Source organism: Peromyscus leucopus, chromosome X (assembly GCF_004664715.2).
Source record: "Peromyscus leucopus breed LL Stock chromosome X, UCI_PerLeu_2.1, whole genome shotgun sequence".
Lineage (NCBI taxonomy): Eukaryota > Metazoa > Chordata > Mammalia > Rodentia > Cricetidae > Peromyscus > Peromyscus leucopus.
This window is the reverse complement of record NC_051083.1, coordinates 39,710,790-39,738,440: the sequence shown is the minus strand read 5'-3', so window position 1 is coordinate 39,738,440 and position 27,651 is coordinate 39,710,790. Positions and strand designations below refer to the sequence as shown.

The 27,651-nt window shown below is 46.7% G+C and overlaps 1 protein-coding gene across 2 annotated transcripts; it reads left to right on the top strand.

The window, feature by feature from the left end:
* The first annotated feature begins 1,941 nt into the window (after nucleotides 1-1,941).
* Prkx (protein kinase X-linked) lies at nucleotides 1,942-24,497 on the top strand. Of its 2 annotated transcripts, none has more exons than XR_003732897.2 (9): nucleotides 1,942-2,497; nucleotides 10,990-11,158; nucleotides 14,769-15,032; nucleotides 18,402-18,521; nucleotides 20,276-20,371; nucleotides 22,725-22,782; nucleotides 23,512-23,589; nucleotides 23,922-24,098; nucleotides 24,283-24,497. XR_003732897.2 is itself a non-coding variant. In XM_028854867.2 (9 exons), exons 1-8 carry the CDS (start codon nucleotides 2,332-2,334, stop codon nucleotides 24,045-24,047), a joined length of 1,077 nt encoding a protein of 358 aa, XP_028710700.1. In that variant the 5' UTR covers nucleotides 1,942-2,331; the 3' UTR covers nucleotides 24,048-24,070; nucleotides 24,283-24,497. The 2 variants fall into 2 exon arrangements, 1 of the variants encoding a protein (XP_028710700.1); XM_028854867.2 differs by having other exon boundaries at nucleotides 23,922-24,070.
* Nucleotides 24,498-27,651: the final 3,154 nt, after the last annotated feature.

Sequence of the window (27,651 nt, the reverse complement as noted above, 5' to 3'; positions counted from 1 at the left end):
ACCCATGTGGAGAAAAAGGGCACTCAGAAGCTGGAAGTAGCTGAAAAGATCCTCCCTGGAGCCTGACAAGGAAGCCACCACATGAACCCCACCCACCCCGCACCATCTGGGGCCCCTGTGACATCCTGGAACCAACCCAACCTGCACTCTTTGATGTCACCCACCCTGCGACATCTTGGATCTCATTCCCCCTCTGCCATCTTGGATCCAGCACTCTATCAAACAATCTACGAGCATTCCCCCTGAGCTAGAAGCACAGTACCCATGAGCCTCTCCACTAGCCCCATAGCCAACCCCTGATTGCCCATGTTTTCTTGGATTTATTTTTCTATATTTCTACCATATTCCTGGTAGGGGCGGATTCATTACCACCATGAGCCCTTTGGGGTCTGAACAGCACATGCTCTGCATCTGAGGCAGTTTTGCTTCAGTTATCAGTGGCTGGCGTTTGGTTTTTATCAAACTTGCTTTGCCTGGCAGAGGTCGAGCTGCCAATAAATAATACATGGGATTACGACGTTTGTTCAGGCCAAAAGCAGGAGCGAGCTGCTTTCAGGTGCATGTTCAAGTGCTCTATAACCCCGGGTGACCCCAGCTTCACTGGTGCTGAACCTCTGAGACCCTGAAGCCATATACCCACGGGGCATATGTTGGCAGAGCATGCCCAAGCGCCACAAAAGCAGCCAACACGGAGAGGGCTGGGTCCACAAAGTCATTGTTGGTACTAAGTGATGCATGGGAACCAAACAAGGCTGTAGAGAGCAAAGCAGGAAGAAAAGAGACCCACTGTGTGACAAGGAGAAGGGGAGGACACAGCCACAATGGGACAGCCCTGGGTACTGAGCCTGAAGCCCTCCCTGGGTACTAGGCCTCACATCACCCCAGGTTTCAGGAGAAGGACACCTCATGGCGACCGCCTACTCTAGGCTGAGTGGGATGTGCACACACAGAGGAGGGTGGGTAGAGGAGCACACGGGAGCAAGTCTGGCCATCCTCCTGCCTCGGGAGTATGTGTATATGATTAACGTGGGGGCTGGAAATTCGAGCTCAGATCCTAATTGCTCAAGCAGCCAACCTCACAGATTATCTGGCTGTATCAGATGGTAAATGTTTGTTGAGTCGAATAAATGCTTTTGTCATCATGAAACCAAAACCAAAATAATAGCTCTGTGCATTCTGACTAGTGAAGTATCAGGTCCTAGCAGGCACTCGGTGTTTATTGAATAAATAAATGTTGTTCTCAATACGAAACAATAAAAAATAATAAGCCAGCAGACTTTTCAAGGTCAGATGTACCTGCCACCCATGGGCACCATCAGGGCACCTGCTCCTGGGTGGAAGATCCCTTCTTTATCCCTGTCTCAGGGCTCCTTTCAGCCCTGTGTCTCTCAGGACCCTGTGCCTCCTAGCTAACAACAGGGTTGTACCACGCGCATGCTCTAAGCAGCAGCCGGAGGAACCGCATTCTTTGCATGCCAGGCTCAGGGAAACACTGCCCACGCCTTGCAGGTGGCGGCTGTGGCCTGAAAAGCACCCCGTTCTTAGCACTCCCTGCGAGTCCAAGCGTGTATGATGCCCCATAAGAGGTCTCTGGAAATCCTGTCTACCTAGGAGTCCTCGGGCTCAGGAATAGCAGGTGCCACGGGTCCATGGTGAGCACCGGCTTCCGGAGGGGCGGAGCTGGGGACTGCGAGGCTCTTGCAGCGCTCGCCCGACAACTTCGTAAGTTCGATCCCCCTCTCCTGGAAACCGTGCCCCACCTGGACTCCTCCCCCTGGTGCCTCCACCTCTCCACCTCTCCAGCTCTGCCAGGAACATCCGCGGCTGGCAGCCGGAAGTTCCTGCGCCTCTTCCATTTAGCTTCCTGCCCAGGGAGAGGGACGTGATCCGGGATCCCTGTGTCCCCCTAATAGCCCCCCCCCTTTTTTTACTTTGGTACAGGTCCGTCCCGGGCCCGCGGTTGAGAAACAGGAGGGGCGTGGCCGCGACTGGGCTCCGCCCAGGTCGAGGTAACAGAGAGGGCGGAGCGTAACAAAGGCACCTCCTCTGTTGCGTCGTCGGCCCCCACCCCAACCCGACGGCTTAGACCGGTCCCCGCCCAGCCGGCTTCCGCCGGGAATGAAGAGCGGTGGGGTTGGCGCTGGTCCCGCGGACCCCACACTTTACCGTGGAGCGCCCCGGCCAATTCCAACAGATCCCCCCGCCGTTCTGAGCCCGGCCGCGTGCACTCCCATTGTCTTTAAGGCGGTGGGAGCTGGGGAGCGTGTGCGAGGCCTCTGCTGATGCTGAGGCTGCCCTTGTTCCATCTTCGTACGGTGAGTCCCCTGCCCCATGGAGGTACCCGCGGCGGCCGCGGCAAGCGGAAAGGATCATGCGGCCAAAGACCACCCCAAAGATGCTAAGGTCTTGGCGCCAAGTGGGGATCTGCCGGCCAAAACATCATCCCCGCACAAAAGTGGACACACGCTGCATGACTGGGACACCTTAGCCACTGTAGGTGAGTGAAAGAGAACTCGCGTGTTGGGACGCGGCCTGTAAACGGTCACGCAAGGGTCCCCTGAGACCCTGGGGACTTTATCTCCCACATATTCAGTACATGGCCTCTGGAAACGGGGCGGCCCTACGTCACAGAGCTTTAAGGAGGGTGACTTCACCTTGGGGACTCGGTGGCTCCCTGCTGGGGTGCCAGTTACCCCGGGGACACCACGCCCGGCTTCCCTGGCGCTTGCGCACCCGCTCGGGCCCAGGATGCCTCGGGTCGAATCCAGCCTCCCCAGTGTGGACCCATGGTGGCTCCGAGGGATGCGTGACCCCGGGGGACCCTTCAGGGACAGATATGCAGATGTTTTCCCCGCATCCCCTGTGTGCCCAGGGCTCGGATTTTCTTTAGTGGCTCCGAACTTGATCTCCCCGTGACCCTGCAGGTTGCTGGGGGAGCCGGTGGATTCCTGCACGGGCCAGGATGCTCCGAGGGGGCTGGGATCGCGCGAGGCATCGTGGGCGGCTGCTTCTCAAGTTTGACTCCTGGGAGTCCGGGGCGTCTCGGAGACCTCGGTCTCTAGGACAATTGCGCCTAGTGTGTTGATTTTTAGGAAAGTGTTCCTGGAGGCGGGACGGGGGGGAGGGAGGGAGGGACTGGCGCCCTCCGCTTGGCTGCAGGCAGAAATTCTAGAGACTTCTCCCTGCACCCCGGTGTTGGAAGGGAGGAAGTAAAGTTGGGGTTCAGCGCCAGGGCTGAGGGAGGATTAACACCTTCTCAGCCAGGCTGGAGAGATGACTCCGTGGGTAAAGGAGCTTGCAACCTGAGTTCTAGCCAGGTTCCCTCCCGCGTGGAGGCTGACGCTCGCTGCATCCCGGCGTTTGATTGACTTTTGAGGGAAATGGAGCTGCTTGAATATCGTTTACTTATGATATACATGTAACCCTGGCTGGTCTTCCTGTTACTGTGTAGTCCAGAATGGCCTTAAAGTGTACATTTCCCCACCAACCCTTCCTAAGTGCTGACATTGCAGTCCTACTCCACCACAGATTGCTTATAAGGTGCTGGGAACTGAGCCCCGCCCTTGTTTATGAGACAATAAATGACCTGAAAGTCACTTCTAGCTCAAGCCCACTGGAGACTCCAGGCAGTCCTCCTGTCTTAGCTTTCCCAGTGTTGGGACCATAGGGACTCACGGGCACTCAGCACATCTGCTGGTTCACTACCCTTTTCTTTCTTTCGTTTTTGGAGACAAGGACTCTCTACACAGCCCTGGCTGTCTTGGAACTTACTGTGTAGACCAGAACTCCTAGAGATCCTCCTGCCTCTGCCTCCCAAGTGTTAGGATTAAATTCGTGCACCACCACACCTGGCTCCTTTGTTTTAAATTCACTTATTTACTGTGCGCATGTGGGCGTGGGTGTGTGGAACGGTAGCACAAGTGTCAGGGTCAGGGATCAACTTTGAGGTGTCTGTTATTCTGCCTCCCACCAAGTGGGTTCAGGGTATTGAACTCAAATCCTTGGGTTTGTCAGCAAGCCCCTTTGCCTACTGAGCCCTCTTTCCACCCCACTGTGTCTGGAGCATGGACCCCATTGGGCACCTGCCTGGGCCGTGTCAAATCCTGAATCCTACAACCTTTCTTACTGTGAGCCTGTTCCCTCCGAACCTTCTAGAAGGACCCGGGTGCACACGTCATCCTCCCCTCTCCCCCATTCATTCTTTGATTTTATATACACACACTTAACTGAGAGCTACAAGCACACTCCTCATTGAGCCCGCACAATAAATTTAGACCGAGTCTATGACAAACATGGAGTTTTGGGGGTGTTTGAGACAGGGCTTCCAAGTGTAGCCCTGCCTATCCTGATACCTGCTGTGTAGACCAGGCTGGCCTGGAGCTGCTGGTGCCTACTAGTACATACCACCCAAAACCGCAGGGAATGCCCCCTACACACACACACACATACACACGTGCTCATAGGAATACTCTAGAGTTCACCAGGCAACCCCTGCCTCCCCAGTCAGTCCTCAGCACACACCCCACTCTGCATTCTCCAGCAAATAAATATTGATGATATTGCCTCCTACCTGAAACTCATTTCTCTATTTGTTTGGAAACTCAAGTAAAGAACATTCCAGGCTGAGGATGTGACTCAGTGGGTACAGTGCTTATAGCTTAGTTGGAATAGTGCTTACAGCCTGGTGGGTGGACTGCTTGTGTTTCTACAGATACAGTTCATGTGGCACAGTGGACAGAGTATTTATAGCTCAGTGGGTAGAGTACTTGTAGCTTAGTTGAGACAGTGCCTCCATTCAGTGGGTAGAGTATTATAGCTAAGTGCGTGAGGGCTTCTGACTTAGTGGGTAGACTGCCTTTAGCTCAGTGGGCAGGAAGTTTGTAACTATAGCTAAGCGGGTAGGGTTCTTACAACTCGGGGATCTCAGATCTTTGCTTGGCTAGACCTCTCCTGCACTCTTGTTTCTCTGGACTCAGTTGTGATCCCTTGTGTTCTGAGCTATCACCTGTGCCTCAGTTTACCATTCAGTGACTTGGTGGCCAGCTTTACAAAAGCCAGTGTTAAGCCAGTGTTAAATCCTCGGTACTGCAAGAGCAGGAGCTCTTTGGTCTGTCTGGGTGGGAGCCTCATCCTTAGGTGTAGGGTCACATGACTAGCCATCTGTTAGATCACCACAGGCTAGCACCTTATAAATGAGAGAGGAATTGCTGAGGGTCCCTCAGGGGAGGGAGAGGGAGGGGCACCACCTAGTAGTGCATAGTGATGATAATCCAAATCTAGAACCATCTAGGAGACACTTTGGCTGTGTCTTTGAGGCAGGAGGTGCCGGTGCATGAGTGGGGACCCAGAGTTCTTGAAAAGGAAAAGAATCATTCAGTCAATCACCAATCAGTCAATTAATACGGCCGGTCACCAGCGTTCATGCCTGTGGGTGCAATAAGAGCAGCTGGGTCATACTCCTGTGTCCATGTCATCCCCTCCACAAGCCCCACCCTCACTGCCACGTGCCTGGTCAGCATTTGGAGTAAAGTGTAAGATTTGCATAACATTCATGGATATGCAAATATATGCTTATCCACATTGTACCTGGAAGGCCTCTGACTCCTAGAGCAGTCCCATGGTACATGGGAAAGGGAGACTGTTCACCCATGGGGCTGTTCTCTTTGCAAAGTCCCTAAAGATGGGAATGCTTTGTATAAGACCCCTCACCACATCACCACCTCCCGAGCGCCACCTTCTAATTCCTTGTGGTTTATGGGGATGGGGCTCATTGTCATTCAAGCCAAGCATCCGCCCTGATGGAGTGAAGGATCATGGCATGGAGGGGTATGGCCACAGGATGTCTGGAGGACCCAGGAGCTGGACTGGATAGGGAGGGTCCTCCCTAGGGCCTACAGATGGCGGCGCTGATGCACATACACCTCATAATCCTGTCCTTGGCAGGAGGACAACAGGTGAACCTACCCACTCTGTGACATCTTAAATCTCACCCACCCTGCACCATTTTGGGTTAACCCTATATGTGCCATCTTGAAAGCCACCCACCCTGCACTATCTTAACTGAACCTACCTTCACCATCTAGAACCCCACCCATTGGCAGCCATCTTGAATTATTTCAGGTTTCTTTTTCTGACTCTTTTCTCCTGAACACTCTCCTAGGACATAAGGTGTCTGTCCTGGCCTCCTCAACCCATGGCTGTATGTCTGTCCATCTCCTCAGTCCCTGGCGCCCTTATCTCTAAATCACCAAGGCTGACATACTGTGGTCCCTCTCTCAGAGGCACTTGCCCTGAATCACTGTGGTGGTAGTTCTAGAGTGAGTTTCAGTGTGATTTTGCCCTAGGGGTGGGGCCAGATTGGGGACACCACCCAGAAGGAGGAAAACAGGAACTTGTCACAGCGTTAGTCACACAGGCCAGTGCTTCTTGCTTCAGTGTCCCCTAGCGCCTGGGTGCTCTAGGTTGAGTCTAACCACACTCCAAGGACAGCACCTTCATTCTCTTGAGGACTTGTGAGTCCTGAGACGTTCTCTGTAGTCACTCAGATTTTCATTTTATTTTATTTTTGAAGTGCTGGGCATTGAATATAGAACCTCATTTACACTAACAATCCCTTCCTCCCTCTTAAGTCTCCTCCCTCCTCTTTTCCTTCCTGAGTCTCCCCTTGTAGCTCAGGCTTTCCTGGAACTCACTGTGTAGTTTAGGCTGCCCTCAAACCACTGTTAATCCTTCTGTTTCTACCTCAGAAGCTCTAGGATTAAAGCCTTCTTCCTCACCAGGCAGAGTTTTTGCAGAGCTGGAGATTGAGCCCAGGGCTTTATGTGTGCTACACTAAATATCTTACTTTCAGTTTTATCTCCTATCTGTAATAGCCATCAGGCCATCACATTTCCTTTATTTTAAAAGGATTTCCCCTTGAGGTTGAGGAGGTAACTCGGTTGATACAGTGCTTGTAACTCTGTGGGTAGAGTGCTTGTGGCTTAGTAGATTGGCTCTTCCTGTGGGAGGCCATCAGTGCTAATGACACATTGGCATCCCTGACACTTGGCTTCTACAGGAATATTCTGGGTTGTGCTTCAGGTCCACTCTCCGGTTTATATTTTCCTTTGTGAGGCTGGACATGGAATGTGGGGACATTTTTTATTATTGTTTTGGGGGGTGGAATCTAGGACCTTGTGCATGCCAGGCAAGCACTCTATTGAGCTACACACCCAGTCCAAGGGAAAACTTTATTACTATTACCATCATTATTATTACTATTATTACTCTTGTTGTTGTGTTAGGTGCTGGGGATGCAACCGAGGGACTCATTTGTGCCAGGCATGTACTCCAGCACTGAGCTGCTCCCCCATCCCTCCGCCACCTCTTCACATTAGGCTCATGACCTGAGACAAAAATCACCCATTTCCAATATGATGGAGAAAAGGAAAGAACCTGCATCTCTCCACACAGCTGACTGGGATTGTCCCTACTTGCACCCCATTGGTTACTGAGACCCAGTTCTGGGCATCTGGACCACTTCCATGTAACATCTGTGTCCACTACCCCAGGAGCCTTGTTACATTAAAAAAAATTCATACCACCCTCATGGCAGACATACAGAAAGTTACTTTTGTACGGTCCCAGGTATCCATGGATGGGGCACTTGACTACCATTTGTAGAGTGTGCACAGTGCAAGGGCAGCATCTTCCCACTCTGAGGTAGTCATTTTTTTTAATTGGGGAGTCCACTCATCCATGTGGTGTAGAGGGCAACCTCAGAGTCTGTAAGGGCTATAAAATCGTGTACAATTAATTTGGGTGGTGATGTTTGTTACCTTGCTGCCCCGTGACCTGGGAGTCACTTTACAGGTCATGGAACTGTGCTAGGGTGACTGGTGTCAATGGCTAGGGCTAAAGTGTCGAAGATGGAGTGATTTTGCATCACATAGGGATGCGGGGACATTCACTGGCGATGGGTATATACAACATGCATTTGAGCGATTGTGGGTGTGTTGGTGTCTTACAACCAAGGGATTGGGGGCTGGAGGTTGTGTAGGGACAGACAACTTATGCTTGAGCACAATGACAACACAATTCATTCTACAAACTTTGAAAATTGGTGTGGAATGTGTATTAGCTAGCTTTCTATTGCTATGACAAAATCTCTGGCATAATACAATTATAAAGATTTGTATTAGCCCCATTGATTTGGACTCTGGTGACGCAGAGCATGTGGTAGAGCAGAGGTGCTCACTACATAGTGGCCAGGAAACATACAGAAGAGGAGACTGGGGTTCCAGTGTCCCCTTCAATGGCATGCCCTTGATGAGCTAAGTTTCTCCCACTAGGCAGTAAATAGCACCTTGCCCTGGGAGTTTCTGGTACTTTCTGGTTGTCTTTGTTTTGGCAGCTTCTGGGAGTTGGCGCTCTGCTGCACTGTGCTTTTCCATGGTGTTAGGTTTCTCAGCCTGTGCTTTGGCTCGGCAGCTCCCCTGCTCTGTGTCATCAACACCACCAGCTGCCTCTGCACCCACAAGCCGCAGACACAAGTGTGAAGGAAACAGGTCGGCAGCCATCTGACACAGAAGCCATCCTGCGGACTGCACAGCACAGTGCATCTGTCGGGCTCTGCTCCCACGGTGGATTTTAGACACAAAAGTGATATGCCATCCACCAATCAGAAGCACAGGCAAAGGTTCTGGTGTCACAGCACTTGCTTTTCTCATTGCTGGGACAAAATGCTTGATAATCGGAATGTAAGGGAGGAGGGGATTATTCTGGCTCAGACTGGTGCCAGTCCATCGTGGAGACAGGAGTATGAGAGTCAGAAGCAGAGAGAGGTGACCGCTGTGGCCCAGCTCTCTTCTTTTTATTTAATCCAGGAGCCCAGCAAAGGAATGGTGATGCCCACATTAAGGGTGGGATTGTCTACCTTTCTATTGCTATGACAAAATCTCTGACATAATACAATTATAAAGATTTGTATTAGCTCCATTGATTTGACTGTGGTCACACAAAGTGAACCACATGTTCAGGGGTGGCCTGGAACAGACCCTGCTGAGATTATTCTAAGAACATTTTCAGTGTGGCTACCCAAATCCTCTTTGAAATGTCTATAAACACTCCCACCCACTTTTTACCCATCTGATCTACTCTGGGCCAGTTCTGGCTTCCACTCAGGGTCCCTTATGACTCTGTGTGCCTCCTCCAATCCTGTGTGTTCTGTGATAGGTATCTCCTGATTGATTGACATTCTTTTCTTTTTTTTGACATTCTTTTCTAAATAACTAAGCTACAGAGACCTATTTTATATCACAGTTAATTGATTGTAAGCTAAGATAGCAGAAGTAAAAAATGTTTTTTGGGGGGGCATTGCAAAGCATGCCTTTTGCCCCTTTAACAGGACTTCAGTGCTGAATATGGTTTTCGTGGTCATTGGACTATTCAGCCTCATGTCTAGCTGTGGGTATGTCCTTTGATCTTTGCCTAGCTCTGGCTTGCTGTGGGGGAACATCCTGCATGTTTGCAATGGTGGGAGAAATTGTATGAGCTTTGCTTTTTCTTTTTTCTTTCTTCTTTTGGGGCAGGGAGTTGAGACAGGATTTGTCTCTCTAACTATCCTGGCTGTTCTGGAACTCTCTCTGTAGACCTGGCTGGCCTTGAACTCACCGAGATCCACCTGCCTCTACCTCCCAAGTGCTGGGATTAAAGGCGTTGGACACCACCATCCAGTGAGTTTTGTTGTTGTTGTTGTTGTTGTTGTTGTTGTTGTTGTTGAGTGCATGGCTTTACTACATCATAAGAGCAAGCACTGTTTATTGAAGTATTATAAGGCAGAAAGCAACTATGTTTAGAAGTTGAGGTGGGAGCTGGGCATTAGTGGCACACGTCTTTAATCCCAGCACTCGGGAGGTAGAAGCGGGCAGATCTCTGTGAGTTTGAGGCCAGCCTGGGCTACAGTGTGAGTTCCAGGACAGCCAGGGCTGTTACACAGAGAAACCCTGTCTATAAAAAAAGCCAGGATGTGGGAGTGTGGGTGGGTGGGTAGATGGGTGGATGGATAGGTTGGGAGTGGCTGGTGGATGGGTTAGTATACATAGAGTGAAATGAAAAGAAGTAGTGAGAGGAGAGAGAAGAGATGGCTATGGAGCTGGAGGAATGGAACAAAAGGGGCATGGGGAGAGATGAGGATAGGGAAAGATGAAGAATTAGGAGGGAGCAAGTGGTGTTGGAGAGGAGAAAGTGAGGAGGTAAAAGAGCAGAGACAGCTGAGGTCTGGATAGAGGAAGAAAGTGCAGGAGGAGCAGAGAGGTTTAAGATGACGAGGAAGAAGTGGTAAACAAGTTAGGGTTAAAAGTACCCCACCAGGCCAGGAAGTGGTGGCACATGCCTTTAATCCCAGCACTTGGAAGGCAGAGGCAGGTGGATCTCTGTGAGTTCGAGGCCAGCCTGGTCTACAGAGCGAGTTCCAGGATAGGCTCCAAAACTAAACAGAGAAACCCTGTCTTGGAAAACCAAAAAATAAGAAAGTATTCCACTAGAAATCACTGAGTCTAGTATCTGGGCTCTTTCCCATGGCAGTGTTTAAATCATGGCCGACTTGAAATCCAATTTCCAATGCACATAGCTGGCAATTTTTTTTTGTTTTCAGTCATTATTTTTACTACATATATGTATGGTTGCATGCTATAGCATCCTTGTGCACATCACAGAGAAGTTGTTGGGTAAGTTTAAACCGACTGTCCCCCACCCCGCCGTACATGGATTCCTAGATTCAAACTCAGGTCGTCACGTTTTCAAGGCAAGCCCTTTACCCTCGGAGCCATTTCCCTGGCCGCTTGACTGACAGTTGTGTGTAAAACATGTCCAGAAAGTCCGAAGTGCTCAAGTAAGTTTCTCTTCCTGTGTCCAGCTTTAAGGCCCCAGGTAAGCATGGTGTCCATTCCTCAAATAGGTATACTTTTCCTGATCCAGGGGAGACTTGACTGGCTCCATTGTCTTCCTCAGGCACTGGAACATTTGGCCGAGTGAACCTGGTGAAGGAGAGATCAAGCAGACGGTACTATGCCTTGAAGATCATGAACATCCCGGATGTCATCCGCCTGAAGCAAGAACAGCATGTCCAAAATGAGAAAGCCGTCCTCAAGGAAATTAACCATCCCTTCCTTGTTAAACTGTGAGTTCCTGGCTCCTTCCTTCTCAGCTCCCCACTTCCCCAAGGTTCTCTCTCAAGGCTTCATTGTAGGGGAGGTGCTGCCTGTGGCTCAGTGAATAGAGTGCTTATAGCTCAGGGGGAAGAGGGTTTGCCCTCACCCAACAGAGTGCTTGTAGCTCAGTGGTGTGAGGTAGGAGATGGTAACCAGGTTTTGTCTTGATTTATTTTTGTGTGTGACTGTGCACACCAAAATAGTACCCACAGAGGCCAGAAGAGGGCGCTATTCCCCTTTGGAACTGTAGTTTCAGGTGGTTGTGTACTGTCCAACTGGGAACTGGAATTCGAACTCGCATCCTCCACAGGAGCAACAAGTGCTCTTAACCTCTGATCCCCCTCTAGCCCCAACCCATGAGTTTTTATAACAACACCTTTTTGTGTGACCTGACTAGGCCCCATGATGCTGCCATTAGTCTCCTCAATGTTGATACCCCTGTAAAAGTCAAAGACCTGGCAGGTCTTTTGTTATAGCATCTAATCAAGGTGACAGAGTAACCTAATTATTCATTCATAATTTTCATATAAAACTCAACTGGCGATTTTTATCAATGTTAAATCCCTTTTTTGCATTTTAGAAACATCCACACATTTATATAAAAGGGATCTCTCTATACATAGTCTGTGAAGGTCCATATGTGCACGTGCATGCAGAGATCAGAGGGTAACGTCTGCTGTCACTACGTTGTTACTTAGTTCACACTAAGAGTTTGAGACAAGGTCTCCTGCTGGCTTGGGGCTCAGCAAGTATGCTTGTCTGTCCAGTGAGAGGGTAAATTGCCCAGCATGGCATCATTGACACACCACCACACAGTATCCATCTATTTTAGAGTGTTCCATCCTGTCAGAACATTTAGAGGTACATTACAGTCAAAATTCATTAGAATAGCATAGAACTTGAGTGTCAGAGGTTGAAGAGAGGCTCAGAGGTGAAGAGCACCTGCTCCTCTTGCAGAGGAGCCCAGTTCAGGTCCCAGCACTCACCTTGCAGCGCATAGTCATCTGTAATTCTAGTTCCAGGAGATTCAGTGCCCTCTGCTGGCCTCTGCGTCTGGTGTACTTTTGTGTGTGTGTATACACATACACACACACAGATATAAATTAAATACAGATAAGCATTTTTAAAAAATTTAAAGCACAGGCACCTTAAATTACACATGGACTTAAATATTAGCCAAAATGGGTTCCTCTTAGCAACAGCACCACCTAAGGCTCATCCCTCTGTGACTGTCTGTGTCCCGGTCACATCTCTTTATGAGGACTCAGTCCCGTTAGGTCATATCTATCCCAGGGACATCATTGTACCTCAGTTTCCCCATTTAAAGACCCAGCTCTACACATAGTCCTGTCCTGAGGTCCTGGATATGCAGACTTTTAACAAAGGAATTCAGGAGGAATGAATCCTGAGTGCTTATCTCAGACTCAACACCTCCACCCACTACTGTGTAACTACACATTCCTTATAGGAATCTTTTCTTGCTTTCTTTACATATCGTGCATTCACAGGACTCAACAGGTGGGTTAAGAACTAGGTAAAAGTTGACTTCATGCTACAGGGACTCTGAGTTGACCTACATGCTGTAGTCACAGCATGGCAGAGCATGCTGTGTGTCTGTCCAGCTGTCTGAATACAACATAGTGGGTCTTTGAACTTCAAAGGATGATGTGCATGCTACTGGAGCTCATCAGGGTCATCCATCTGGCTTGTGAATGTTGTCTGTGAACGTGGAGCAGCCTGCTTGTCTGGAACAGACATGGGGTGCGTAGTGGAATGGCTGCAAACAGCTGATAGGCTTCTCTCAGTTTGTGTTGCTGCAGGGATGTGGACTTATCTGCAAATGGCTTTATTAAGAGTCAGTATTAGGCTTAGCCCACTGTGGGTGGTACCATTCCCAAAGTAGGGGAAATGTCCTATTTCAACTGTCAACTGACATAACCCAGAAGTGTCTCACTGAGGAATTTTCCACATCAGATGGGCCTTTGGGCATGTCTGTGGGAGTGTTCTCATTGATGATTGACATAGGGATCTGCCCACTGCGGATACCACCATTCCCTAGGCAGGACAAAGGTGTGCTGTCAACTTGACACAGAAAATTTGTGCTCTGGATGGAGACCATGATCCCTCACTTTGTGCACTCATTCCTCCTATGTCAGAGGGATATGCACACAAAGGTCTAACCAGTAATGAAGTCTGTGGTAAGTGAATCTCTGGAGAGGTCTGAGCTGTGCACTCTGAAAGGTCGAGTGTCTTTGGATACAATACAGCAGGTGTTTGGAGGAGCCTCCCATCCTAGGGGGTTATAGTCAGAGAGTGCTCTGTAGACATTGCTGTATGCACCTGGAAAGCAATGATGATTGTGGATGAAAACCTTGTGGTAGTTGAGTGCAATTACTTGGTTGACGGATGGATGGATTGATGGATAATAGATATAGATGTTGGTAGATAGATGATGGATGAATAGATGATGGTAGAAAGGTGATGCATGGTTGGATGGATAGGCTAAATAGCTAGATAATAGATGATTGATGAATAGAAGATGATAGATAGATACGTACATACATAGATATATACACACATGCACACATGCATACATACATACACATACATATATACATGCATACATGCACACATATGTGCATACATTCATACATAGTTTTCTTAAGATCAGGGTGACGGTGAAGGTCCCACCTAGGGCAGCACCAGCTTAGCACATGCTCTTCCTGTGAACTTCACCCTCAGGTTGTTCTCACATAGCCTCCTATGACATCCTAACATCAACCTACAGCCACAGTCCATCTAAGCACAACCTTACCGTTTGGGGGAGCTGGCATCGGACATCTTAATCAAACATCCTCATTACTTCCTGGCCAACTTTGACTCTGCTGCTGTGATAAAACAGTGACCCAAAAGGACTGAGAGTAGCTAAGGGCTAACTTGGCTTTCCCTTCTCTGTCACCCCCCATCTCGAGGTAAAGCAGAGCAGGAACTAGAAGCAGAAAACTTTCATCCAGCCCAAGGATCCTTATCCACAGTAGGCAAGTCCTATATCAGTGATCAAACAGGACACTCCCTGCAGACACCCACAGGCCAGTTTGATGTGGGAAATGTCTCACTGAGACCCTACCTAGGTGACTCCAGGCTGTGTTAAAGCTGACAACACATCTTCCTCTAGGAATGGTGTCACCCACAGTAGGCATGATCTTCAATTCATCAGTCAACTGAATGAAGACTCTCCTCACAGACATGCCCACAGGCCAGTCTGATATGGGAAATTCTTCACCGAGTCCCTTCCCAAATGACTCTGGGCCGTCAAATTGACAGTTAAAGCTAACCAGGGCACATGCATATGTTTGTACCTGTTTATATATTTATCTTAATATCTGTACTTATATTTTGATATTTGCACATACGCACCTGTTAGTGTCTATGTATATATTAATGGGAACGTCTACCTCTGTATATCTGGAGTCTGTACACACATCTTACCATCAGTGTCTGTCAATTGCCGACATCCATCTGCATTCACATCTGAGCACTCACCTCAGCACCCATCATTTACTCTCTTGTGTCTCCCAGATTCTGGACTGGCCATGACAACCGCTTTCTGTACATGCTGATGGAGTTCGTGCCTGGAGGAGAGCTGTTCACCTACCTGAGGAACCGTGGCCGTTTCTCCTCAGTTGCTGGACTTTTCTATGCCACCGAGATCGTATGTGCCATCGAATACTTACATGCCAAGGAGATTGTTTATAGGGATCTGAAGCCTGAAAACATTCTTCTAGATCGTGAAGGACACATCAAACTCACTGATTTCGGCTTCTCAAAAAAACTGGTGGATAGGTGAGTGGGAACAATCACAGGGTCATTAGAAGTTAATCAAAGATTGAAGGTTTGATTTGGATGGGTGGACAGATAGGGCAGAAGATGCATGGTGGGCTCTGGTGTGATGTACCCCTCCCTCCATCTTTCAAGATGGGTATCCCATTTCTTTTCCTATTGATGTCATAAAACACTCCTAAAAAAGCAGAAAGGAAGAACAGGCTTATGTTAGTTGGTTCCTGGTTCCATCATGGGCTCATGTGCCAATAGGACCATGTGTAGAGGGCAGCTGCTCACATTTCAGCCACATACAGGAAGAGACAACAGGAAGTAGGGCAGGGTTATCAAACCTTGAGCCCAACCCCCAGTCACCCAGCTCCTCCAGTGAGTTGCTGCCGCCTTTAAAACCTGTCCAGAGTCTTTTCAAGCAGCGCTGCCTGCTGGACACCAAGTGTTAAAATACCTGAGTCTGTGGGGAATAGTCCACACCCAGTGTACAACTTTGGGAGTGGGGGTGATCCTCCAGGTTGTGAGCAAAGGAGAAAATCATTCTGTCATCAAAGTAGTTGAATTTTGTTCTGGAAAATTGTAATACTGTCCATGTGTGAATGACTTCATACTTGAATATATATGCATGTAGAAATATGTATATCTATTTAGCTACATCTCTATATTACATGTACAATAATATAATTTATATGTCTACATACATTTATATATAATTATATATAGTATTTATATAATATATAATTGTATATATATATGTATACACACACATATATATATTTTACACACACAGACATACATCCAGGGATACTGTAGCTACATCACACAGTAGTTCCATTTTTGTTGTTGTTTTTTCAAGATGGTCTTTCTCTGTGTAACAGCTCTGGCTATCCTTTGTAGACCAGGCTGGCCTCAAACTCACAGAGATCCACTTGCCTCTGCCTCCCAAGTGCTGGGATTAAAGGCATGTGCCACCACTGCCAGGTAGCAGTTCAATTTTTAATGTATTTTTTGCCTCAAGATGTATTGTGTGTGTGTGTGTGTGTGTGTGTGTGTGTGTGTGTGTGTGTGTGTGTTAGTTACCCTAAGAGGACATTGGATCTCCTCGAACTGGAGTTGCAGGTGGATGCATGCAGTCATGTGGGTGTTGGGTACTGAACCCAGGTTCTCTGCAAGAGCAGCCATCCCTCTTAAGACTGAGCCACCTCTCCAGCCTGTACCTTAGTGTTTTCTATTTATAGAACTCTTTCCTTAGGGTCCTTTGCTCACAGCTAAGAGAGCTCCTTTGTAGATAAGGAAGAAGATGGTGTCACATTCCTGTTAACCCATAGCCTGGGGGTGGGAGGAAAAGAAGGCTTCACATTGAGGGAATCAGGTATTTTCTAGCCTCATCAGGTTATCTCTGTGCTGAGGACAGATTCTCTGTGCTCCCAGTACTAGCAGTGTGCTAAATACCCGTGACTAACCATATAACCATTGGGACAATTTACAAAAGTGATTGTGTGCAGAGAAGTTCAGGGCTGTAGAAACAAGTCAAGTTCAAGACTATAGAAAGTTCCCCCTAAGGCATGCAAGCCTCTGTCCAGCCTGGGGCAGACAGACTCAGCTTTCAGTAGGGTAAGTGGAGCTGTCTCAGATACAGTTACCTGTGGCCTCATCATCAGCTACCGTGCTCTATCTACCCTGATCTTATTCTAACTGAGTCAGGCTACAAGGATCAAAATCTGAGTTAATGGGCCCAGAAGCACACAGGAGCCTGTGACTAATTGACTTCTAGTTGATTCCGTTCGGGAGGGATAGGAGACGGAGGGTGTGTGCGCAGCCCAGACTGGCCTGGCACTCACCAGGCAGCCAAGGATGACCTTGAACTCCTGATCCTCCTGCCTTGACCTCTGAGTGCTGAGATGGCAGGTGAACACCTCCGCATCCTGTTTATGCTGGGGATCGAATCTGGGTGCTGTGTCTGCTCAGGCAAGCGCTCTACCCATTCAGCTACAAGCATTCCATCTAGAAAACTATAGGCACTCTACCCACTGACCTATAGTTCCATCCCTGTATCTGAGTTGGCCCACACCATCCCTTGTACCAGGTCTGGATCAATTCTTTACGGATTCTGGGCCTGAGTCCCCTTTGGTACGTTACACCTGCAGAACTTTTCTCCCCATCTGTTCCCTGCCCTGTCTGGTTGGCTGCACAGAAGCTTTTGGTGTGCCCTCCCTTCCGTCAAACTTATTGAGCCGCTAGAGTCCTTTTTAGAAAGTCCTTGTGCTGTGACGTGCCCAGGTTCCCTGCGACTGGAGTTACAGGTGATTGTACTACAAGAACAAATACTCTAATTCACTGAGTCATTTCTTGAGCCCACTTTTTTTTTCTTTCTTTCTTTCTTTTTTTTTTTTTTTTTTTTTTGGTTTTTCGAGACAGGGTTTCTCTGTGTAGCTTTGCGCCTGTCCTGGATCTCACTTGGTAGCCCAGGCTGGCCTCGAACTCACAGAGATCTGCCTGTCTCGATTTACCCACTTCTCACTCTCTACTTCCCTAGTATTCTGTCTAGTACTTTCAGTTTTGTTTGTTTTTCTAATTATGTGTGTCTATGTGTATGTTCATCTGAGTACAGTACTAACGGAGGCCAGAAGATAGCCATGAGATCATTAACTAAATTATATGTAAGCTAATGCTTGTAAGGAAGACATTCAGTGAAGAACATGTCACTATAGGGTCAGTTTATGTTATCAACATAGATGGAGCAGCTGGGTATGGTGGTCCATGCCAACCTCAGCAAGTTTGAGACCGTCCAGAACTACAAAGAAGGAAAAGAGCTTAGGTTCCGGAGTGTTTATATTGTTGTTATTATTGTGTGTGTGCTGAATGTTTGAGTACATATTTGTCACGGTACATACGTGGGAATCGCAGGACAGCCTTTTGCAGTCCGTTCTCTCCTTTTACCTCTTATGTGCATCGATCTTAGGCTTGTGCAGCTTTACCCGCTGCGCCATAGTGAACACCCGAACTTTGGATTCCTTTAGCTTTATGGAACAGGTTCATGTACCTATGCCCACAGACCAGTCTGCTGTGGGTTTTGTCCTTTGACAGTTAGAGCTCACAGCACAGCTTCTCCGCGCCTAGAAAATGGGTCTGCCCACAGCGAATATGGCTTGTGCCTCAAATACTTTCACATCATGAAATCTTAAACTTGTCACATCAGTTGGTGCTCAGAAAATTTTAGATTTTGGGAGCATTTTGGTTTCTTTCAGTTAGGAATGTTCAACCTATGTGGCCATACGTCAATTTTCTGCACTGTGACCATACTTGTGACATGGTCTTCATCAACTCTGTGTTATAACACCTTCCAGATTTCATGAATTCATGCCTCTGTTGCCTCCACAGAACATGGACTCTCTGTGGGACACCGGAATATCTCGCCCCAGAAGTCATCCAAAGCAAAGGCCACGGGAGGGCTGTGGACTGGTGGGCACTAGGCATCCTTATATTCGAGATGCTGTCTGGGTGAGTGACTCTCCTGACAAATGTGACTGTATGTATACAGTGTCTCTTTCACAGCCCACACACTTCCTTGGAATCTCCCTTCTGACACTGCACTTGGACACACTCACATACCCCACTGTCAAGATTTAGAGGGTGACTGAGTGTTTAGTTTTCTTAAACAAGAATTTAAATTTTCATAGACATCCACAGCTCCTTATGAGTAACACTCATCTTATTTGTGGGATGATATATGAGGCTGAGCAGTACCCATGGGGAACAAATGACACCAGCCAAATAGCTTAGTTAGTAGTGATGGAAGAGCAGGTGAAGAAGGCGGGGTTGTATTACATTTTCTCACCCTAAATTCCTTTTCTTAGCAATGCATAGGATGTGGGAGTAATGGGCTCTGTTTCTGTCTCCCAATTAATGGAAAGGTTGGTCATTCCTGAGGGTTACTGGTGTCTGTCAAGTCTAGTATATATCTGAGAAAATTGTGTAAACACAGAAAATGAGATACCCACAGATCTAGGTGTAGCTGGGGGAATTGGAGGCCAACACCATGGCAATGTTCACCTGTATAGACCTAAAGAGTCACTGGCTCCTGCTGGGGAAGTAACAATTATCCCAGCCCCATGAGTTTTTTTCTGGTGCCTAGATGAAGGAAAGTTCATTCTTTGTGGATCAAGCCAGGTAGAAAAAACAGCTTGCAGGAGGATTTTACAAAAATAGTATGAGATTTGTCAAAAGCGAGCATCTGCCTACCCACCCATCCATCCACCCACTCATCCATTCACCTACCTACCTATCCATTTATCTCTTCACACATCCACCCACTAATCCACCCATCTATCCACCCATCCACATGCACCTATCCATCCATCTACCCATCCACACACCCACCCATCCATCCCTCCACCCATCCATCCCCCAACTCATCCATGCACCCACCCACCCGTTCATCTACCCACTCATCCATCTACTCTTCCAGCTCCTAGAGGCTTCAGATGTCCTTGGCTTTTGAGGCCCCATCATTCCTATCTCTACATGGCTACTGTGGGTCTGTATCTCTTCTGTCTGTCTTGAGATTACTGTTACTACATTTAGGGTCATCCTTATCCAGAATGGACTCATATGAAGATCTGTTGTTACTCATTCTCTAGGCAAAGACCCTATATGCAAATGATGTCCCAGTCATGTGTTCTGGAAAATTTGTACATATTGTGTGTGAGTGTGAACAATTCATGAAATATATTTATATATATAAAACCACATTTATATGTACAAAATGTATAATATATAACATAATTTATGTTATACACACACACACACGTGTGCACAAACACACAAAGAAATGCTTTAGAATCAATAGAAAATTATTTTTTTCATTCCAAAGTGATTGTGAAGAAGAGCCTGGGGTCTCAGTGTCATTTTGAAGGGCACATCTCCAATAACCTAACTTCCTTCCACTAAGCCCCTCCTCTTTTGGAGTTTGTAACTGTCAGTTCCAACCCCTCGGGGGAGGAAGCCATCAACAGAGGCTCTTTGGGGGCCATCAGGACCCTCCATGCTCTCCTTGTCCTCCTGTGGCTATGCTACCTCCTGAGACCATCTGTCTCCTATCTGTTTTCACACAGCCATGTTGCCAATTGTCAAGCAGTGGATCCATCTGACACAAATTATTTTTTGCCTCCATTAAGCAAAAATAATAATTGGTACAAAGTAGACATAACTCTATATTTAATTCTGCTAAAAATAGACGCTTCTCTCTGCAACAGATTTCCTCCGTTTTTTGATGACAACCCGTTTGGAATTTATCAGAAAATTCTTGCCTGTAAGATCGACTTCCCCAGACACTTGGATTTCACCTCCAAGTAAGTGCACTCTTCCGTTTCCTGCTCTGTCCCTGTGTTTATTTTCAACAATTTGTGAAATAATGCTGTAAGCACACACTCCTGCAAACTCTGATTCATTACATGTGTCGGTCACTTTTTCTACCAGGAAGGGAAAACCTTTCAGTTATTCTTATTGTGTTGAAATGTAATAGTTGAAAGGCTTGTTATGAATATCATTCCTTTTGAGATAGAAGGTGTTGAAACTAATGCAGATTTGGAACCAACTGTGTAAGCGATCATTCTGTACATCCATTCATCCATCTATCCATCCATCCATCTGTTTAATTTATTAGTTATTAATTTACAAATTAAGAGAGGGTCTGTCTTTGTAAGCCTAGCTGTCTGGAACTTTCTGTGTAGATAAGACTAGCCTTGAACTCATAGATATGGCCCCCTGAGTTCTAAGATGAAAAGTGTGCGCCACTGTGCCAGGCCTATTTATTAATTTTTTTAACTTAAATTTTTTTTTTTTTTTGATTTTTCAAGACAAGGTTTCTCTGTGTAATAGCCCTGGCTGTCCTGGATCTCACTCTGTAGACCAGGCTGGCCCCGAACTCACAGAGATCCACCTGCCTCTGCCTCCCAAGTACTGGGATTAAGGGTGTATGCCACCACTGCCTGGCTTAACTTTAAATTTTTAAACATTTTTTTGAACCACTAAGAATAGAGGGGCTTTGTGGGAGGAAGTTAGGTTCCTGGAGATAGGCCCTTGAACGAGACGCTGGGTCCCAGGCTTTTCTTCATGATCACTTCAGTGTGTAAATACAGTATTTTTATTAATTTTTTGACAGTTCTTTACACACGTACGGTATATTTTGCTGAGATTGGTTTCTTTATTGAGCTAGAAGGATGAAGTTCTGTGGCTCCACAAGTGTTAATTTCTCTTCCTTTTTTTTCTCTTACTGAAATTGCACTCCTCATAAAGAATTCTTGCACACAAGATGTTTAGAGGTCAACATGTTGCTTAAAAAACATTTGCTCAATATTTATGCTGACCATACATTTTATGAAGATTATGGCAAAATTAGTGGAAATAAAAAAAGAAGGGTTAAACATATATAAATACATTTAACTTTCCTTGATTTGAATGTGGTCAGATTTGAGTCTTTTCTAACCAGAATGAGCCTTGATTTCCAATTGTTCATTGTATTTATTTAGTTAGTTAGAAAGAAGGGTTCCACATAGCCCAGAACTTCTGATCCTCCTCTTTCAGCCTCCCAAAGGCAGGGTGACAAACAGACTTGTGCCACCCGTATCCAGGGTATATAATGCAGCAGATGGACCGTAGGCCTAGGTGAGCACTGTACTCCCTGAGTTATAAGCGTTCCACCAACTGAGCAACAAGAGTTCTGCCCACTGAGCAACAAACACTCATCCAGCTTAACAGCAAGCACTCTGCCCACTGAGTTACACGCACCCTTTCTACTGAACTACAGTTCCTGTTGGCTGTTAATCATAGGTGCTATGGATTGCAGGATGTTTGAGTGCGTGCGTGCATGCACAACACACACACACACACACACACACACACACACACACACAGCATCCCATCTCCACCCTGCCTTAATTTCTCTGAGTCTTTGATTTACTGCACCTCACCATCCTTTTCATTCTCTCGTCTCTGATCCACGATAAAGACACAGGCGAGTGTCTGGGACTTCATTCAGCAGGTGCGCTCAGCCGGAAAACTCAGTCTCCCCATACAGAACTGGGTAAAGGAATGCAGGTGTGGGCCTGCAAAGCAGCCCTGGCCGATACACAGGAGGAAACCCTGCTGGGATAGATAAGTGCTAAAGGGTCACAGGCCAAGTTCCCAGGATGGGGGGCTTGTAGCTCAGTAGGTGGAGTGCTTGTAGCATAGTAAGCCGAGTGCTTGCTGGCAGAGTTGGCTGGGTCCTTGTTGTTCAGTGGGGAGAGTGCTTATACCTTGATCAGTAGAGATTTTGTAACTCTACCAATTGAGTGCTTGGTAATTGAGTATTGCATAGAGTACTTGTAGCTCAGAGTGCTTGTGGCTCAGTGAGTAGAGTGCTCGTAGCTCAGTGAATAGAGTGCTGGTGGCTCTGTTGGCATGCACCAAGGCCTGGGCTCCCTCCCTCACCATGTATGGTCCACACGTCTGTAGTCCTGGCATGTAGAAGACAGAAGCTATGGCTGAGAGGTTGAAGGTCATTGTTAGGGGTGGGAGCCCAGGTTGCAAGCTGCCTACCCACTCCCAACCCCCAAATTGCTTTCCCCATGGACACACCGTGTGTGGCTTGCAGGTGGGGTTGGTGCCTGCATTGATTCTGGCATTTCCCGATTCTAAGTAAAATCTGCTCCACTCATGCAGGGACCTCATCAAAAGGCTGCTGGTGGTAGACAGGACCCGGCGCCTCGGCAGCATGAAGGTGAGTCATGTGAGAGCATTCCAGTTTGCACACTGATGGTAACATCATCCACTCAGAGGATCCCGGACTCTGCTCAATGTTAGCTATTTTTGTGGTTTATTGATTTCTTTTTATTAATTCTGTGTATATACTACTCGGGTGCATTACCTGCCACAGTGGGCAGAGCGCAGTGGGTTCCCTGCAGCTGCAGTTAGAGATCGTCCACCACCATGTGGGTGCTGCCAACTGAATCTGGGTCCTCCGAAAGAGCAGCCATCTCTCCAGCCTGTTTTGCTGTTTTTGTGTAGCCCAGGCTGGAATCAAAGTATGTAGCTGAGAATAACCTTGAACTTGTGACCCACCCACCTCTGCCTCCCAGAGCAGGGATGACAGGCATGCACCACTACTCATGGTTGACTTGTTACTCTTTATTTTTTAGAGTTTTTGTTTATTTGTTCTTCTTTATTTACTTTTGAGACAGGGTCTCACCATGTAGTCTGGCTGTCCCGGAACACTCTCATGTAGACAAGGCTGGCCTCAAACTTACAGGCATCCACCTGCCTCCATCACCAGAAGTAAAGGCATGTGCCACCACACCTGGCCACTTATTTTTTTTTTAAACTGCTTTATTGGAGAGAGATTTTACACATGCTACACATACACACACACACACACACACACACACACACACACACACACACACACACAGTTTCTCAAATGCTTTTTACTAAGTGTTTGTTTATTCTCAAGAATGGGGTTGAAGACATCAAACGACACCGATGGTTCCGGGGTGTGGACTGGGAGTCTGTGCCACAGAAGAAGCTAAAGGTGGGGATGTCATACACCTTTGAACTAAATGAACCCCTTCATAGCCTATCTGAACCGCCCAGCAAACTCCCACTGCTGTGTCCCAGTCCTGTAAATTAATTCACCAGAGATTTAGTTCATGATTATCTGCATGTACATGTGTCTGTGTTTGTGTACACCGTGTGACTGCAATACCAGGGTGCCTTCAGCCCCTCCTTGTCCCCACTCAGCTGCCCAGTGTCACCTTTGCCCGTGAGCCATGCAAACATTACTGTCAATCAACAAAAGTGTCCAAATTCTCCACATTTCTCTCTAATGGTGCTTCACTTACTTATTTTGTGTGACTCTTATAGCCACCCATTGTGCCCAAGATAACGGGTGATGGCGACACCTCCAACTTTGAGACATATCCAGAAAGTGAGTGGGACAAGATCCTTCCCGTATCCGACAAAGAACTGGAAATATTCAAAAATTTCTGAGGACAGGAACGCACATCTGCAAGGTGAAACTTCTTTTTTCTGAATTTTAAGGTAGGTTTTCATGTAACCGAGGATAGCCTTGAACTTACCATGTGGTTAAGGAAAACACACTCTGTGCAACCAAGGATTGTGAGTTAGCCAGTCTTCAGGGTTTCTTAAAATGATTTACAGGTCAGTTGGTAGTAAATGTTACCAATCACTTAACCGTCCCCCCTTTCTCTTTTTGCTTCACTAGGAGCATGAGAAATTCCATACTGTGCCGAGGACCAGAACCAATTCCGTTGCTTGTCTCTTGCCTTCTTGATGAAAAACTAGAAGGATTTAGTGTATGTAACCACCATTCCTTCGATCCTGAGGATCATTGTCCGTAGGACTTGGCCTCTTTTGACAACTCAAAACCTGCCTAGTGGGAAGTTCTTAATACCTGTTAAAGTGTAGCTTTGTCCCTTCTTTGTGAGTCTTGTGTTTCATGTTGCGGATTTAGGTTTTTGTAGTGGTGGTTTCTCTACTGAATTTTGTAAGTTTGAATTTGACCCATTTGGTTATAGCTGTCACTGTGTATGTTGCACAGAAATTGTGCACAACTGGACATTTGGTACTTTGATGTGCCTGTGACATGGTTATTTTCCAAAGCTTTCTGAAAATCTGTCACTCTGCAGGTAAAAAAGGGGGTGTGATATATGCATTTTTAAAATGCGTTTCTATGCATTTGGCAGGCATTTGTGTATGTTGTTTATTTAGTCACTGTTTGTTTATTTTGTTCCTCTCTGGTCACTATAAACTCGGAAGTCAGGAAGCCACATGCCCTGCAGACCCTCATTCAAATATGGCACAAACAGGTGGCTTTCTCCAATCTTCCAGTTTAGATGTTTCCAGTAAAATATCCCTTCTTGAAGTTAAGCCAGAACTCTGCATACTGCATTAGCCACATGGCAACCTGGGTGCAAAGATTGCCTTTTTATGATAATACAAATTTATCCACATTCCCCAAAGGGAACTTTAAGGATCCACCCCTCAATTCCCTCCTCTGTTGTAAATGACATTTTCTTCCCACCAAACGCAATCCTGTTCTTCCAACCTTGTCCATTCATAAAAACTCAGGTTCCAGGCTGGGAACTTTTATGAAAGTTTGTACAGAGCTGTATTTTCAGTGAGCTTTCTCAGCCCTTTCAATATGCAAAATAACTGGGTTATGCACCATAAACAAACACACACACACACACACACACACACACACACAGGAGGTAGAATTCAGGATTATAATCAAGCCCTGTGAATAGACATGCTGACCCACATAGGTGCTGTCAGCATTTGATATTAAGTAGGAAATAACGTAAAATTAGCATAGGAAATATTGCCTTAATTCTAAACACATACGGGGAGATCACACATGCCCACATGCACCCATTGTGTGCTCCTAAAGTACTTAGCAATCTGACCCTGATCAGATTAAATCAAATTAAACACCCTTAATTGGGCTGTAAATTATACCATGTGATATCATTGTAGTGACATCAGGTAGTGCATAGGAATCAAAATTTTATTTTAGTATTTTTAACGTGTGTGCATGTGGCTTCAGTACACATGGGGGTCAGCAAAGCACTCCAGAGACCCTGTAGCTGGATATACAGGCAATTGTGTGCTGCCCTGTGCATGCTGGGAACCTCTGCAGTCCACATAGTTAACATGTAAAAGAAATAAAATTAGGAAGGAGTGGTCGGGCAAAAACAAGCAGGAAAAAGGATGAGGGAAATATGTCCTATTCCTACCTATGAGTCCAAGGAGCACTGTGCACCCAGCACCTTCTCATATAGCAATGGGACAGTTAATAAATTACAAATTCCTCAGGTGGTGGTTTGATTTGACCAAGTACAAAAGATAAAATAATCAGTAACCAATACTAATTTAAAAACAAATCCTCATGCTCTTCAACCAAGACTGACTTTTAAAAAAATTTTTTTTTAGTGTTTAGTAGAGATAAAGTACTAAGTGCTATGGAATGTTGCTTGTCTCAACTAGCTGTTACATGTTACACTGTAAAATGTGATTCAATGGCTAAATACTGTTCACAGGACCCTCAGGCTGTGCAAATATCTCAACATTGGACCAAAACATAGCAATCAATCACCACTGTGCTGTTCGGTGAACCCTAGGCAAGATTCAGCCTTGTGTGGGTCTCGATGTTGGGGTAAATAACCAGGGAAAGTGTCTATCACTCCTGGCTGTAGATTTAGAGGCGTGTTGATTTCCTGGGTTTTTTTTTTTTTAAATGTGTGTGTGTGTGTGTGTGTGTGTGTGTGTGTGTGTGTGTGTGTGTGTTTTGTTGTTGCTGTTGTTGTTGTTTTTGATGAAACTCCATAGGGAGCATTAATGAATGCCTGACACCTGTCGTTCTTGTTTCTCACACACACTGCAAACAACCTGAAAATTATAATGCAAAGTCAAGGTTTTTGTATGGGTTGGTTCTCCCCCAATCTTTTTGTGTGTGTCTGTGTCCCCAACCCTTATTTGTTCCTATCAGATCTGCCTTGTGAACCTCACAGCCTTGCATCCAGCCACACACTGTCATTTCTGGAGGGGAGGGGCTGCTTCAGTCGGTTATGGAATAGACATCATCACTTGTGTGACTTAGGGAAAGGGAGCAGGAGCAGGAGCCTCCCTAGCCCTCCTGGTCCTCACAGGTCAGACTCAAACAGTGTGGGGACTCACCACTTGACCTCCTGATGGAACAGGTATCATATGCACTGTGCAGGTGTGTCCCACTGCTGAGCACCTGCCGACTTGCCTGAAATTATCACTCGGAATGAAAAAGCCTGTGTTTTTTTTTTCTAACTTTCTAATCCTGCTGCACAATTAAAAAAATCACTGTGATTTGTGTATATATCTATCTATATCTTTCTATATATATTTGCCCCAGGAAAATTTTTCTGCTGTCTAATTTATAAAATAATACTACTGAGTCCAGGTTTGTTTAATAAAAGTTTGTATGTTAAGAAATCTGTTTCAGGTCCTTCCTTGGCTTTTCCTGTAATGCAGGGTAACACCATAAAACAAAAGTCACTGTCCGTCGTTAATGACCACAGTGGTCCAGTCACCAACAGCAGTTGGTGCCCACTTCTCAGAGGCAGAACTGAAGAGGCTCAACGTTAGGTTTATCAAGGAAATGAGTATGCACCCCTGTAATAGGGGCTGATGGTTGTTTCCAGGAATATTAGCCCCCCAGGATTTGTCAAGTGTTACAAACTGCAGACAGCATGAAGGGAGGGAGCCAGGAAGCTAGTCAGGAAGCTAGTCAGGGAGGGGTAGGCTGCATTATCCCAAACACCTGCTGCTACAGGAAGATGTCCCCTAGGGAGGGTAGAAGCCCCCTCGAGTAGGCTAAACACACATGCTGGGGGGGGCGGGGTTGTATTTGGCCCTCAGAGGTGACTGCTTCGTTCTTCAGCAGTTAAAGAGGAAGTTGTCCTATCCGCTTGGAAACCTCCCTTCCTAACCAACCTCAGTTGGCTCGATGGACACGCTCAGTAATCAGCACCTAGAACACCGAGACAGGACAATGTTGGCAGTTAGACAGAGCCACACAGCAAGACACAGTTTTAAAGAA

What these genes read in the sequence shown, in the direction of transcription:
- Prkx (XM_028854867.2), top strand. Translation starts at nt 2,332, where the DNA reads ATGGAGGTACCCGCGGCGGCCGCGGCAAGCGGAAAGGATCATGCGGCC. An exon ending in TCAAAAAAACTGGTGGATAG is followed by an intron (nt 15,033 to 18,401) that starts GTGAGTGGGAAC and finishes TTGCCTCCACAG; the next exon opens with AACATGGACTCTCTGTGGGA. An exon ending in CACTTGGATTTCACCTCCAA is followed by an intron (nt 20,372 to 22,724) that starts GTAAGTGCACTC and finishes CCACTCATGCAG; the next exon opens with GGACCTCATCAAAAGGCTGC.